Genomic DNA, 14665 nt, shown 5'->3' with positions numbered 1-14665 from the left:
CGCGCAGGAGCATTACAGTTACCACTCCCCCTCCCCCGTGGAGAAGGATGCGAGAACAAGCACCTTGGACTGCCAGTTTCTCTTAAACATGCAGCCGTGGGCTACAGGCCCGGATACCCGCCCCCAAACCTGGTGCACAACAATCGTTTCCTCCCTCTCCGCCTTTTACATACAGTACACATACAAATACACACACGCAGAGCAGCCAGCAGGGGCGGGCCGGGCGCGACCACTGTGTCAGCCGCGGGGGAAGACGGCGGGCCTCTCGGGCGCGCCTCACTCGAGGCCCTTCCCTTCACTCCCGCCCCGCGGCACCTGGCTGCAGCTCCCTGTAGGTAGGAGCACCTGTGGGCCCTTGGGTCTCTAGGAGCTCAGCTTCCGAGCCACGACCCTCTCCGGTCGCTGCGCCGCCCCCACCTGGGCGTGCAGTTGGTACGGCCCAGCGCTAGCGGGCGCCGAGCGGGAGCCGCGCGGGAGCGGCGCAGCGACGGCGGCGGCAGTGGCGGTGGCGGTTGCAGCTCCGAGCCGTTGAGACGCCTCTGCGGCAGCTGGTGGCGCAGGTGGCCGGCGTGGACGTGGGCAGAGGCGGCCAGCGCGCCCCGCAGCTCCAGCGTCGCCGCCCGGCAGGTGAGGGCCGCCCCGCCCCCGCTCGGCGCGGGTGGGAAGCGGGCGGCCGCGCTCACTGCCTCCCTCCTCTCCCGCCGCGCCCCTCCCTCGTGGGCTGCGGCCCGTGGGAAAAGCCCTGCGAGCGATGGGGTGGGAGGCCGGGGGCCGGGGGCCGGGCAGCATCCCTGCCTCAGGTGGCGGCGACCGCAGGCCCCGGCGCTGCTCGGGGCCGAGGCCGCGCTCTGAGGAGGCGCGCAGGCGGCTCCCCCTCCCCCTCCGCAGCCTCCCCTCCCCCTGCCCTCCTCCCCGCGGCCCCTCCCTGGGGTTTGCGCTTTAACCGCCCTCCCTGCTGTCCCTCGCAGGCGCGTCGGGACACCCCGAGGCATCCTCCCCCGCCCGCGGGCCCGCCAGTCCCAGCTCGTGTCCGCGCTCGCATCTCCCGATCGCGGCTGCGCTGCTCCCCCTTCTGGTCTTGGGACTCCCGGCGTCGCCCCTCAAACATGACTCGCGATTTCAAACCTGGAGACCTCATCTTCGCCAAGATGAAAGGTTATCCTCATTGGCCAGCTCGAGTAAGTGATTTGTAGCTCCGGTGTAGCGGTGCGGCAGCCTTTCCAGAGGCCTGCTTCCCATCGTTTCTTCTCCGTTTCCTTTCGGTCCTTCCTCCCCCTCGCTTCCCTTTACCGTTACTTGGAACCCTTCATTTTAGTTTTTCTCGGTACTCTCCCATGCAGTTGTAAAATTCTGTTTTCCTGCACACCCGCGGTTTCACTAATGGCTTGCTTTTGAGTCTGACAGGTGTTCTTAATAGGAAGTATTTAGAGATGACATTCAGTTTAATGTTCCATTGTAGGCGAGATCATCAAGTACGATTTTTATGTTTAAAAATGAGTGAAAACCCTTGACATTTCCTTGATTTTGGAATTTTGAAAATAGAAAAGTCATCGAAATAGGAAAATTACAAATCCTTGCAGCATGCCAGAAATGATTAAACTAGATTTATGCATATTTAATACAGGCTTTGCAGATGACGATGCACTTGGATCTTTTTATTCATATCCCTTGCTTTATGACCTTGAAGAAGTTGTTTTACGTTTTTCTCCTATATTCCTATGGGGGGGCAGGGAGGGGTAGACCATACCCTGGGTTCACCTGTAACCGGAGAAGTCTTAAGACTCAAGATGAGACATAACACTCAAGCTCCATTTTCAGAAAAAAATAGGGTTTTTTTTTCTTTCTTTCTTTTTTTTTTTTTGTTTTGTTAGTTTTTAATGGTGCCTAGGATCAAAACATAATGGATAGTACTTACAGAATTTTGATTGGACAAACTCAATCATTTAAAAAATAAACTGCTGCTGTAAACTGTAATTATTTTCCACACAATTCACTTGTTTTTATTTTTTTGTTTGTTTGTTTTTCCACAGTTTTTTTTCTGTGTAGTCCTGGCTGTCCTGGAACTCAGAGATCCACCTGCCTCTGCCTCCCAGGTGCTGGGACTAAAGGTGTGTGCCAACACTGCCTGATTCATTTAATCTTTGAAAGGTATTTCTTAAAAATAATAAATCCCATTGTTATAGTTATGTTAGCAGGCAAGATGAAGGGGAGATCCCTTTGTTAGAGTCATTACGTAGAGCACTGCTGTCCTTCCCCAGCTTTCCCCTGTCTGGAGGTGTACTTTTTTGGTAGAGCCTTATTTGAACAAACCTTAGTCATAAACTTTTGTCTGTCTATATATTGGTGTTCTCATTTGTTTCCTATAGGAAAACCTTGTAACTATTGCTTTGTTCGAGCTTTGATTTCAGTATATATTGCAAACACCTTTACGTAAGTGAACTAAAACTGAATTTCTTTATCCTCCAGTTCTTAGTTACATATAATCATACACTTCTAATACACTGTATTTCAACTTTAAATAAGGCCTGCTGGACTTGGGAAGGTTTAAGGACCCCCACCCCCACCACCACACGTACACATTTTACAGATAACAAGGCATCTGTGCTTATTTTGAGGTGTTATAAAAGTCCAGGATTATCTGATATCCATATTCAGAGTTCCATATCCATATTCACAGTTCCATGCCACAATGTAGTGAGAAGCCAGGTGTAATTGCTTTTAAAATTTCTACTTATATCAACGGGTGGCACATGTCTTTAATTCCAGTACTGAGGAGGCAGAGGCAGGCGGATCTCTGAGTTGGAGGCCAGCCTGGTCTATAGAGTGAGTTCAGGGACAGGCTCCAAAGCTACACAGAGATGCCCTGTCTCAACTACCCCCTACCCCACAAAAAAATTCTCCTTTTGATGGCTGGATGTGTGTCTTTGGTTAAGAGCATTTGCTGCTCTTCCAGTGTACCTGTATTTGGTTCCCAGCACTCATGCTAGGCAGCTAAAACCACAGTGGTCTGTGAGAAATTCCAGCTCAAAATTGGTACCTGTACACATGTGCACATACACCTACATTTAGTTAAAAATCAATTAAACATTTTTTTAACCTGGTGTTGGTGGTGCCTGCGTTTAATCCCAGCACTCAGGAGACTGAGGCAGGTGGGTCTTTGTGAGTTCAAATCCAGCCTGGTCTACAAAGTGAATTCTAGGATAGGCAGAGCTACACAGAGAAACCCCATCTTGGGGGGGGGTAAAATATATATATATATATATATATATACATATATACATATATATATGTGTGTGTGTGTGTGTGTGTATTTTTTTTTTTTTTTTAAAGCCATCCTCTAGACACTTTGGGTGACTGAGAGTGCTATGCTATTAAAGGTAAAAAATAGCCTTTGGAGGATCAGAATATTTCCTATTGATTTAAATAGGTCTCTTTTTTCCTTCAAAATTAACTGTTTTCTCCCAAGACAGTGTTTTTCCATGTCATTCTGGCTGTCCTGGAACTTGCTCTTTAGACCAGCCTGTCCTTGAACTCAGATCCACCTGCCTCTGCCTCCCAAATGCTGGGACTAAAGGCATGTGCCACCACCACCAGTTGAAAAATTAATAGTTTAAAAATGCTTTATGTTCATGGGTGTTTTGCAGATATCTATATCTCTATCTATCTATCTATCTATCTATCTATCTATCTATCTATTTATCTATCTATATATATATCTGTACACCATTTCCATGACTTAATGCTGTGCAAAATTGTTAGATTCCTGAATAGTTAGGAGCTGCTGTGTGGGTACTAGGAATTGAAGTACTCTTAACCACTGAGACATCACTACAGCTACAAGTTCTACTATTAATGAGTTAATTTGGATCAGAGTAGGATGCTTTTATCCTTTCCCCTTCATTTTCTTTTTCTTAGAAGCAACTGAATTTGGTTTTTTATTTTCTCTTTTTTTGAGAGGATTTCTTTAACAGCCCTGGCTGTCCTGGATTAAAGGCATGCTGCACCACAGTCTGGCATTTTCTGACTCTTAATTGTTCAAACATTGGGAAAAATGCTTTAAACTTTTTTGCCTGTCTTCTTTTATATTACTTTTTAGAAAAATTATTTCTGTGTGTATGTTTGTGTGCCATATGTATGTAAGTACCTGAGGAAGCCAGAAGAGTTGCTATAAGGGGCTTGATGGTGGGTGTTGAGAACTGAACTTGGATCCTTTGGAAGAATTGCAAATGCTCTTAACCACCAAGCCATTTCTCTAGCCTCACATTACTCTTATTTGTACAGCCCTCCTACAGGAATGCTCAGCAGGTTGAGACTTCTATATGAAATGCTTGATGTCAAATGTGTTTTAAAGAGGAAATAATTGGGGATTTTAGGAAGCTAATCGTGGTACACTGCTTTATGATTTGCTGCTGGTAGCTGGGCAGTGGTGGCGCATGCTTTTAATCCCAGCACTCAGGAGGCAGAGAAAGACGGATCTCTGAGTTCGAGGCCAGCCTTGTTTACTCAGCGAGTCCAGGACAGTCAGGACTGTTTCACAGAGAGACCCTGTCTTGAAAAACAAAACAAAAAAGATTTACTGCTGGGCTGGACAGTGGTGGTACAAGCCTTTAATCTCAACACTTGGGAGGCAGAGGCAGGTGGGTCTCAGTTAAAGATCAGCCTGGTCCTACAGAGAGGACAGCCAGAGCTGCACAAAATGTTGCTGCTGGGATGATTTTTAATAGCAAGCACATGATAACCTTAGTTTTTTTTTTTTTTTTCCCCAAAGAAATCAGGATAAAAATGTTAGATGTATTAAAAAAAAGGGGGGGGGGCACTGGTATCAGTGAAAATTTTGCCAACAGAGTTCTGGGGGAAAAAATCTTGCCTTTAAGAACTTTAATAGATTTGTAAATTGGGTCAATTTTGTATCAGCCTCCATTTGGGGTGTCTTATTCTGAGTTAGCTCATGTGTAATGAGGTGTGTAAGATTTAAGAAATTTTAATTTTTCTGATCTTTCTTTTAGGTAGATGAAGTTCCTGATGGAGCTGTGAAACCACCCACAAACAAACTACCCATTTTCTTTTTTGGAACCCATGAGACGTAAGTCCTGGTAGTGTTAAGCTCAAATGACACTTAATTTTGCAGAGTTTAGGCATAGGAGAAGCAAGTAGAGATTTCACATTTCAAGGGGAAGTAACAGTGAAGTAGAAAACTCGTTCTATTTTTTTAAAGACAGGGTCTCATGTAGCCCTGGCTGACATGTACATGTAGCTGTACATGTAGACCAGGCTAACTTGAACTTGTAGATATCAACTTGTGTTTGCCTTCCATGTTTAGAGATAAAATACTACCATATCTCGGCTGATCTTCAAATTGTATAAAATTCCCTAAAATTTTTTTGAAATTTATTTTTCAGTTCAATGCTGGGAACATGTGTTGTTTGTTTTTTGAGGCAGGGTGTCCCTCACTATTTAAGAGATCTGTCTGCCTCTTAAGTGCTAGGATATGAATGTGCGACCATGTCTGACTGGGCATTTTTGTTTTAAGATAGAGATTAGAGACAGTACATCTTGGGAGAAATTAAAGGGAGAGTTTAAAAAAAGTTTACTTAATGAAATAGATGCTACATGATCAAAAAGAAATCCTCTCCATAATTCCAAGAGTGATGGATGGATGGATGAAAGTCAAAAGACTTTGCGTATTCTTTGTTAGTAAAATAAGGACTGCCTGGCACTGTGTAGGTCTTGTCTTGTTAGCCACACAGATAATGTGATGAAGAAAAGAGGGAAAGTAAAACTAGACAGTGTCCTATGTGTATTTCTATGATCCCCAGAGGCAGTCTGTCTGACCTACTGCCCCGGGTGGACACTTGGCTACGGAACTGACTGGGTGAAGGAAATTGATATTCTGTATAGCTGAATGTTGAACTGTTTTGTTCTTGTAACCATGAAGGCTATCTCAGTTACGTGCCCAGCTTATATTCTTAGATAACTATACTTAATTATCCTTATGTGGACTGTGTAATTTATCTGAGTTGGACTTACTGTAATTTCTATAGAATAGGGTAGTTTACTTGAGATGAAACAAAATTGTTGATACTCCAATTATCATTATGCATTTCCCCCCTTTTATTCTTTCATATATTTCATCCTGACTACTGTTTCCCTTCCTCTCCTCCTAGTCCCTCATCCCCATATCCCCTTCTCTATTTTCCTTCAGAAAAGAGCAGGCCTCCCAGGGATATCAACAGAGGCAACCTAGTAGGAGCAATCCTTATATTCTTGGTTTTGTTTTGTTTTTTGTTTTTCCGAGATGGCATTTCTCTGTGTAGCTTTGGCAGTCTTAGAACTTGTTTTGTAGACCAGGCTGACTTCAAACTCAGAGATCCACCTGTCGTTGTTTCCCAAGTGCTAGGATCAAAGGCGTGCATCACCACTACCCAGCCCATAATTATTTTTTGAGAACAGTTTTGGAACTAGTATTGGATTGGCCTTCATAACATTGAGTTTGAGTTTTGTATATGAGACTACAACTTGTAAGGAATACAGAATTTCTGATTTCAGGGTAGTGTTCTACATTTTAGAGACAGTCTCTTAAATTCAGTAGGAAAAGGGGTCTGTTTTATGTCCATTGGTATTTTGCCTACGTTCAGAAATCCTGGAACTGTAGTTACAGACAGATATGAGCTGCCATGTGGGTGCTGAGAATTGGGCTCCATCCTCTGGAAAGAGCCAGTACTCTTAACTGCTGAGCCATCTAGCCTGGGAAAGGGGTCTTTAACAGAAACTGACTGTGTATAAAAATAGGGATTTGTATGGTGTGGTGCAAGCACTATAATGTATCACATGCAATTGTAGTTGAAAAAATGTTCCAGTGCCTACCCTAGACATGTGGAACCATATGTGATGTGTGGGGCCCAATGATTTTATATATATGTATGTGTGTATGTTTTTTTCCCCTTGTTTTTTGAGGTAGGGTTTCTCTGTAACCCTTAGCTGTCCTGGAACTGACTCTATAGTTAGGTTGACCTGGAGATCCACCTGCCTCTGCCTTCTGAGAGCTGGGTTTAAAGGCGTGCACTGCCTCCTCCTGAATAGTTAATAACACTTTTATTTCAAAATAAGATTTATTTTAATCTACGATAGATACACATACCATTTACCTTTGGAAAGACAGTGTTGCTATATCCCTGTTGTTCTGATTAACATTTTAAAAACAGTTTTTAGAAATAAATTAGTGATAACTAGGTGTATGATGATCTTTTCTGCTTCTAAAATTTGGGAGGGTAATTTAAATTTTTGAATTTGGATTTTTCTAAGATAGAAGTTTATTATAATAACCCGGAGTTTACAGAGATGGGAAAGAAAAAATATAGAAACAGAAGTAGTAATTCAGGAGAATTCATTGGTTACTAAATTCTTTCCCTAATGTATTCTTTTCCTTAATCCTTTTTTATTGTCTTGGCAGTCAAATTTTGAATACTAGACCCATACCTTAGGTATGCAGTTATCTTTGTTGTTTTTTTTTAAAGATTTATTTATTTTAAGTGTATGAGCACTATCTGCATGTATACCTGCATGCTAGAAGACAGCATCAAATGCCATTATAGATGTTTGTGAGCTACCATGTGGTTGCTGCTCTGGAAGAGCAGTCAATACTCAATCATTGAGCCATCTATCTCCAGCCCCCATGCATGGTTATCTTAGAACTAATTTAGCCAAAACTGATTTTTAGTAAGTAGTACTGATATGGACCCAGTTAAAAACTTCTGTTGGATTACCAGACTCAAAAGTCTAGATTATTGATTCTCAACCTTCCTAATGTGGCCTTTTAATATATTTCTTTATGTTTTGGTGATACCCAGCCATAAAATTATTTTGTTGCTATTTCATAAGTGTAATTTTGCTACTGTTGGGAATTATAAATATCCGATAGTAAGATATCTGATGTAACCCACAAGTTGAGAACCACTGTTCTATATGTTAACCTTGATTTCATAGTAGTCTCTCCTATTTACTACAAAGTTCTGATTGACCTCCTCTTTTAAAGCTCAAGTTCATGCTGTAATCATTCCTATAATTAGTATTTTTTACATTAGTGTATCTTTATATTTCAATCAGATTCCTTGTCCAAAAATATTCATTGATTCCCTATTATTACCAATAACTAATGACCAACTAGCAATAAATGTTGATTATGAGATCCTGTATGAACTAATCTGTTTTTAGCTCCCTAACCACATTATTTTAGCTGAATTTCTTAATACATCCCTAAACTCCTCCCAGGTCCTCCCACCTCCTTACCCATTCATCTTTGTTTTCTCTCTAAACTAAAACAGAACAAAAACACACAATAATGAAACAAAAAGCCTATAAGATACTATGGGAGTCTGTCTTCTTTCCTTTTTTCCTTCCTTCCTTTTTCTTTTTTCTTTCTTCCTTTTTTTTTTTTTTTTTTTTAATAATTTGACTGTTTTATGTGCATTGGTGTGAAGGTGTCAGATCTCCTGGAACTGGAGTTATAGATAGTTGTGAGCTGCCATGTGGGTGCTGGGAATTGAACCCAGGTCCTCTGGAGGAGCAGCCAGTGCTCTTAAGCGCAGAGCCATTTCTCCATTCTGGGAGTCTGTGTTTCTAACCACACGTTTTTATTGTATATTAGTGCATGGTGTTGGGGAGGCATAGATTGGATAACGTGGGGTCCATTTTCTGTTTCTACTTTCATGTGTGTTCTAAGGACCAGAATTCGTTCATGTTCTCAGGCTTTAGTAGCAAGCACTTCAATCAATCACTTGAGTCAACTCCCCAGCCAGCCTGCATTGTTGTTTTCACTGCCTTGTTTCACCTTGCCTGAGGGTTCTCTTGCTTTTTTCTGGAAAGATTATGCTTTCTGATATTGAAGTCATTCAGATCTTAGCTCAGTTCTTCCTGTTTATATTCTCTGTTGAAATGATGGGTGGGTTTATTTCCTTCTCTTTGATTACAATTGAAGAGCCTGAACATCCTATCTTGTCATCATTTAAGGGGCTGACATGTATTAGTTGTTAATATTTGATAGTGGAAAGCTCTTGTGCTAAAGTCCTCTTTATAAATTTTGTTAATATACTGGACAATCCTAAATACAGTTAGATTAGAAATCTGTCATTTGTTATATGACCTTGGGCAGGTCTTTTCCTAATTTGTAGAATAATAAGAATAATATAATCTATGCTGGAATTTCAGGGTATAAGCAGGGTATTACATGAAAAGGCTTGAACATGTAATATAGTTGGCATATGCTAAACATTAAGTATTTAAAAACTGTATCATTTTGGGTTTGGGAGATGGTTCTGTCAATAAAGTGTGAAATAAACATGATGACCTGAGTTCAGATTACTAGTACCCATGTAAAAACCTGAGTGCAGTGGTGTGCTTCTATAACTAACCCTGGGGTACAGAGACAGTTGGCTAGTCACTGTAGCCAAATCTGTGAGCTCCAGATTTAGTGAGAGACATTGTCTCAGAAAGTAAGATTGAGGGAAACAGAAGAAAACAATCTTGCCATCCTCATTGACAACATGCACATACACCTGAGCCTAGACATTCTTGATATAACACATATTGTAAAGCTTTGACAAGCTTTTGAGAATCTCTACTTGGATTTGTGAGTTAATAGCAACATATATTTGTAGTCTATATAAAATATTTACATTATATGTAAATTATAAATGTTTATTTATAGAACCTTAAAATAGTAATACATTCTCTTATTTTCTTTCTTTCTTTCTTTCTTTTTTTTTGAGACAAGGTTTCTCTGTAACAACCCTGTCATGGAACTCGCTTTGTAGACCAGGCTGGCCTTGAACTCAGAGATCTGCTTCTGCCTCCCAAGTCCTGGGATTAAAGGCAGGTCCTAGCACTCTACAGTGTTTCTGATTTTTTGTTTTTTTTTTTTTAAACTATCCTGGCTATCTGAAGCAATACTCTGAGCTCTATTTCTCTGAAATCTGAAATTGTAAGTTATTTTGCTGCTTAGTGCTTTTAATGTAAAAGGTGAATGTTCCATTGTAGAAATCTTAAAATATATATGTTATATAAATTGTTTTAAAACCTGCGTAATTCAGTTTCAGGAATGAAGGTACATGGGGAATTACTGGTGGTCAGGAGGAAATAAAGGAATGAGTCATAGGATTGAGTTTTTATTGCCTTCTATAATAGTAATTCTGTTTAACTTCCTTAACTCCTACCACTCTTATCTACATGTGTCAATGTTAGGTGTGTATTATGATTCCCAGCACGCCGTAAGATGGACTGTGTGATTAACCTGAATAAAGCAGTAGGTTCATGGCATCTAGTGCTACTATACTTGTGATTTGATTATCCCACTGTCTATATTTTATGTCTATATTTTAATTATTTATTCATTTATTTGTTTTGATGATACCGGGACTTTGCATGTCTTAGTTTACTACTGAACTATATAGTCATCCATTGTGTATGCTTTGTATTTTCACCTCTGGAACGGAATTCTTGGTTCAAGTGACAGCTTAATGTGTAATCATTTGAGAAACTGCTAGATTACTTGCAGAGAGCATTCATGTATAAATATCCCAAATCCCAAATTCTTCGTTTTAGTTCTTTTTTCTTTTTCTTTCCTTTCTTTTCTTTTTTGAGACGTTTCATGTGTATCACGAAGGCCTCAGACTTTAAACAGATGCTCCTGCTTCTACCTTTAGAGTAGAAGCATTAACAGGCTTTTGTCACTATGCCGTACATGGACTTTGTGATACTGGGAATGAGCCTAGAACTTGCTACATACTAGACAAGCACTGTACCAAATAGCTATATCCCAGCCATAAATTGTTGTTTTTATTTATTTCTGTGATTGGCTAATGATGCTGAATGTCTTTTGTGTGTGAATTAAAAAAGATCTTGGTATGGGCAGTGGTGGCTCACACCTTTAATCTTAGTATTCAGGAGTCAGAGACCGGCAGATCTTTTTGAGTTTGGGTTTAGTCTGGTCTACAGAGTGAGTTCAAGGACAGCCAGAGCTACACAGATAAGCCCTTTCTCAAAATAGGAAAAACAAAAGATCTTGGTCCAGGATATGATGGGACACATCTTTAATTCAATACTTGGGAGGCAGAGACAGGCAGGATCCCTGTGATTTCTAGGCCAGCCTGATGATATACATAAAGTGCCAGGCCAGTCAGGGCTAATTACTGAGATCTTGTCTTAATTTCTTTTTTTTTTTTTTTTTTTTTCTTTTTTTGTGTGGGGCTGGTAGTGTTGGAGACATGCATCAATGGTTAAGAGAACTGTAGATGACCCAGGCTCCCATCACCTTATGTTGTATAGCTCACAACTGCATGCGGCTCCTACTCCAGGGGATCTGACATCTTCTGACCTCTGGGTATTGTACTTATGTGCACAACCCTCCCTTCATTTTTTAATTGCTCACTCAACTTTAGATTTTATATTTTTGGTTGTGAGCCTACCTAGCCTTTAACAGCTGAGCCATCTCTTCAGCCCTCAACTTTAAATTTGACCAAAGGAGCAAAAAAGTTATCTGATGCAAACATTCCTAATTAAAATTGAATGTTCTTGTTTCAATTCATACTACAAACACATCTTTTATAGTCTGCCCAGTTGAATGAAGTTTTGTGTGCTGTTGTGGAATCATTTTGATTTTCTAACTAAAGTTTAGTGGTAAAATGCTGTTTAGTGGTTAGTACAAGAAGGCTATGCTTTCTCTTAAACACAAGTTAAATAAGCTTTGATTAGGAATTTAATGTTAAAAGAATTACCAGAAAACATTAAATCAGCTCTCTTTGGACATGATTTCTGGCTGTCTTAGAACTCACTTTGTAGACCAGGCTGGCCTTGAACTCAAAGAGATCCATCTGCCTCTGCCTCCCAAACACTGGAATTAAAGGCATGCACCACCAATATCTGTCTTAAATAAGTTATCTTTAAACTGAATTACACATTAATGAAAGCTAGGTATTTGACTGGATTTTGAAAATGTTTTGATTACAGGAATTTAATCCTGTATGTACTACTTTCAAGAGGTATTAGTTTGTGTTCACTTACCTTTTCTGTCAAGGATAAGAATTGACTGTACATATGGATGAATAAAAAGATGATGTCTGAGTTCATTGATAAAATGTATTTTTTTTTTTTTTAAAACAGGATTTTATGTAGTTCAGGCTGGCCTCATACTTGCTTAGTAGCCAAGGATGGCCTTGATCTCTTATTCTTGCTTGCATTCCCCAAGTGCTGGGATTACAAGTGTGAACCACCATGCCTGACAAAATAAATTTCATAACATTTCTTTCTAAACGTATATTTAGGTGTTTAATAGTAACCATATTTAAGTTGTGAAAACTAGCCAGGCTTTTATCAACATAATTATTGACCTTCCTGGGAGACAAGGTGGGTCTTGGATATACATATTATACAGTGGAGGAGATATGGTAACTGTTGTAATTTAAAAATTGGTATGAGAGAAAGGCCATGTGACAGAGCTCATGGGGAGGGGTTTTTCTTTAGGGTAAAGGGAATGGGAAAAGGGGGAGTGGAGAGGAGCGGCTTCCCTCTGGAGCAGGAGCACCAGAAGAGAAAAGAGAGGCAGGAGTTGGGGAGAGTGGGGGTGGTGGTGGTGGTGCACATGTTTAATCCTAGGACCAGGCAGGCAAAGGCAGGGCAGATCTCTGGAGTTTTTGGCCAGCCTGGTCTACAGAGTGAGTCCTAAGACAGCCAGGCTACACAGAGAAACCTTGTCTTGAAAAACAAAACAAAGCACAAAAAATTGGTTTGTATATATATTGTTTATTGGATCATGTCATCTGGTAGCGTAATACATATTGAATTGAGGTTGCTTTGCACTTACGTCCTCCCTTTCTGTTAACAGTGCTTTTTTAGGACCAAAGGACATATTTCCTTACTCAGAAAATAAGGAGAAGTATGGCAAACCAAATAAACGAAAAGGTTTCAATGAAGGATTATGGGAGATAGATAACAATCCAAAAGTGAAATTTTCAAGTCAACAGGTGAGTCATTCTATTAAAATTTCTTCTTCTTTAGTGTTAGAGGAAAAATAGTGTCATTGTAAATACATAACCAATTGAAGAGCTTTACAAGCTTCAGATTGTTGTGTTGTTTTTAGGTTGAACCTTGACATTTTATGTCTAAATTGTTACTAATTGAATGGCTAAATAGATCTCAAAAAACTCAAACACTTGGCTGCTAAGCTCTCTCTCTTTTTTTTTTTTTTTTTTTTTGAGTCAGGGTTTCTCTGTAACTATGGAGCCAATGCTGGAACTCCCTCTGTAGACCTGGCTGGCCTCAAACTCACAGAGATCCACCTGCCTCTGCCTCCTGAGTGCTGCAATTAAAGGTGTGTTACCACTCACTGCCTGGCTGCTGAGCTCTTCTTATTGACAGTAAAGTTTATTTAAATTATTATTGAATTTAAATCCATAATTTAATGTATTGTTAGATTCAGGGCTCTCAAATTTTATTTATTACTGTATTTTTGAGATGTTTGTGGACATAGGCTGTTGTGCATGTGTGGAGGTCCAGTACATCTTGTGAAGTTCTCCATTCACCTTTACACAGTTCTGGGGATGGAAATCGGGTCAGCAGGCTTGCATCAATGAGTATCACATACCTTTACCTGCTTAGCCATCTCACTGACCTAACTGTTTTATAAACTTATAGCATATGCCCTTTATTTTTCTTACAGATTATAGAGTGGTATTAGAATGGACCTTATGAACTAAATATGTAACAGAAGTATTTACAGCCACAATGGAAATTTTACCTATTAATTCTAAACAGCCTCCTGCCCAGAGCTTTTAACTTATTTTCCCTTTTTTCTTTATTGAGGTTTCTCTGTGTAATACCTCCCCCAACACACCTGTCCTGGAACAACTTCTGTAGACTAGGATACCTTCAAACTCACCTTCACCCTCCTCTGCATCCTGAATGCTGGGATTAAAGGCATGGGCCACCACAACATGCTTGTTCAGTTTTTATTCTGTAACAGAAATAATGTTTTTCTTCTTATTTTTTTCCTGTTTTTGTACAGATAGCTTTTTGTTTGTTTGTTTTTGTTTTGTGTTTATATGGGTGTATGCATAATGTGTGTGTGTGCTACAGTGCATGTGTAGTGGTCAGGTACATCTCTAGAGTTGGTTTTCTACTGACTTTTAACCATAGTTGGTGTTGGGCTTGCTCAGCATGTACCTATACCTGCATCTTGTGGTCCTCTGATTCTACTTTAATAATGTTTTTCTAAATTACCAATTGCACTCTTGAATATTTGAATGCTCTATAACTTAGATAAAATGAGCCAGTGTAGCTGCTAAGAGATGGCATACATCTTTAGTGCCAGCACTTGGGAGGTAGAGGCAGGCGGATATCTGAGTTCAAGGCCAGCTTGGTCTACAAAGAGACTTCTAGGACAGCCAGGGCTACACAGAGAAAACTTGTCTTGGAGGGAAAAACAAAGCCAAACCCAACCACTGTTTACACCAGGGCTAGAGAACTTACAATTGGATGTTTATGAAACTATTCTTCACATTTTTATTAGTAAAAATAGCTTCTTGCTAGTCTTGGTGGCACATGCCTTTAATCCCAGCACTCTGGAGGCAGGAAAAGGCAGATCTTTGTAAGTTCGAGACCACCCAGTCTATAGAGT

At 40.4% G+C, this 14665-nt stretch overlaps 1 protein-coding gene across 1 annotated transcript in view; it reads left to right on the top strand.

The window, feature by feature from the left end:
* Window positions 1-484: 484 nt before the first annotated feature.
* The window catches only part of Psip1 (PC4 and SRSF1 interacting protein 1), a 35916-nt gene continuing 21735 nt past the window's right edge, over window positions 485-14665 (top strand). The window contains exons 1-4 of the mRNA XM_051188122.1: window positions 485-627; window positions 969-1178; window positions 5007-5083; window positions 12875-13013. Coding sequence (XP_051044079.1) covers window positions 1107-1178; window positions 5007-5083; window positions 12875-13013 — 288 coding nt within the window. The 5' untranslated portion in view covers window positions 485-627; window positions 969-1106. The remainder of the gene's footprint in view (window positions 628-968; window positions 1179-5006; window positions 5084-12874; window positions 13014-14665) is intronic.

Source organism: Phodopus roborovskii, unplaced genomic scaffold (assembly GCF_943737965.1).
Source record: "Phodopus roborovskii unplaced genomic scaffold, PHOROB, whole genome shotgun sequence".
Taxonomy (NCBI): Eukaryota; Metazoa; Chordata; class Mammalia; order Rodentia; family Cricetidae; genus Phodopus; species Phodopus roborovskii.
The sequence above is the reverse complement of the archived record's forward strand: the minus strand, read 5'-3'. Positions and strand labels throughout refer to the sequence as shown.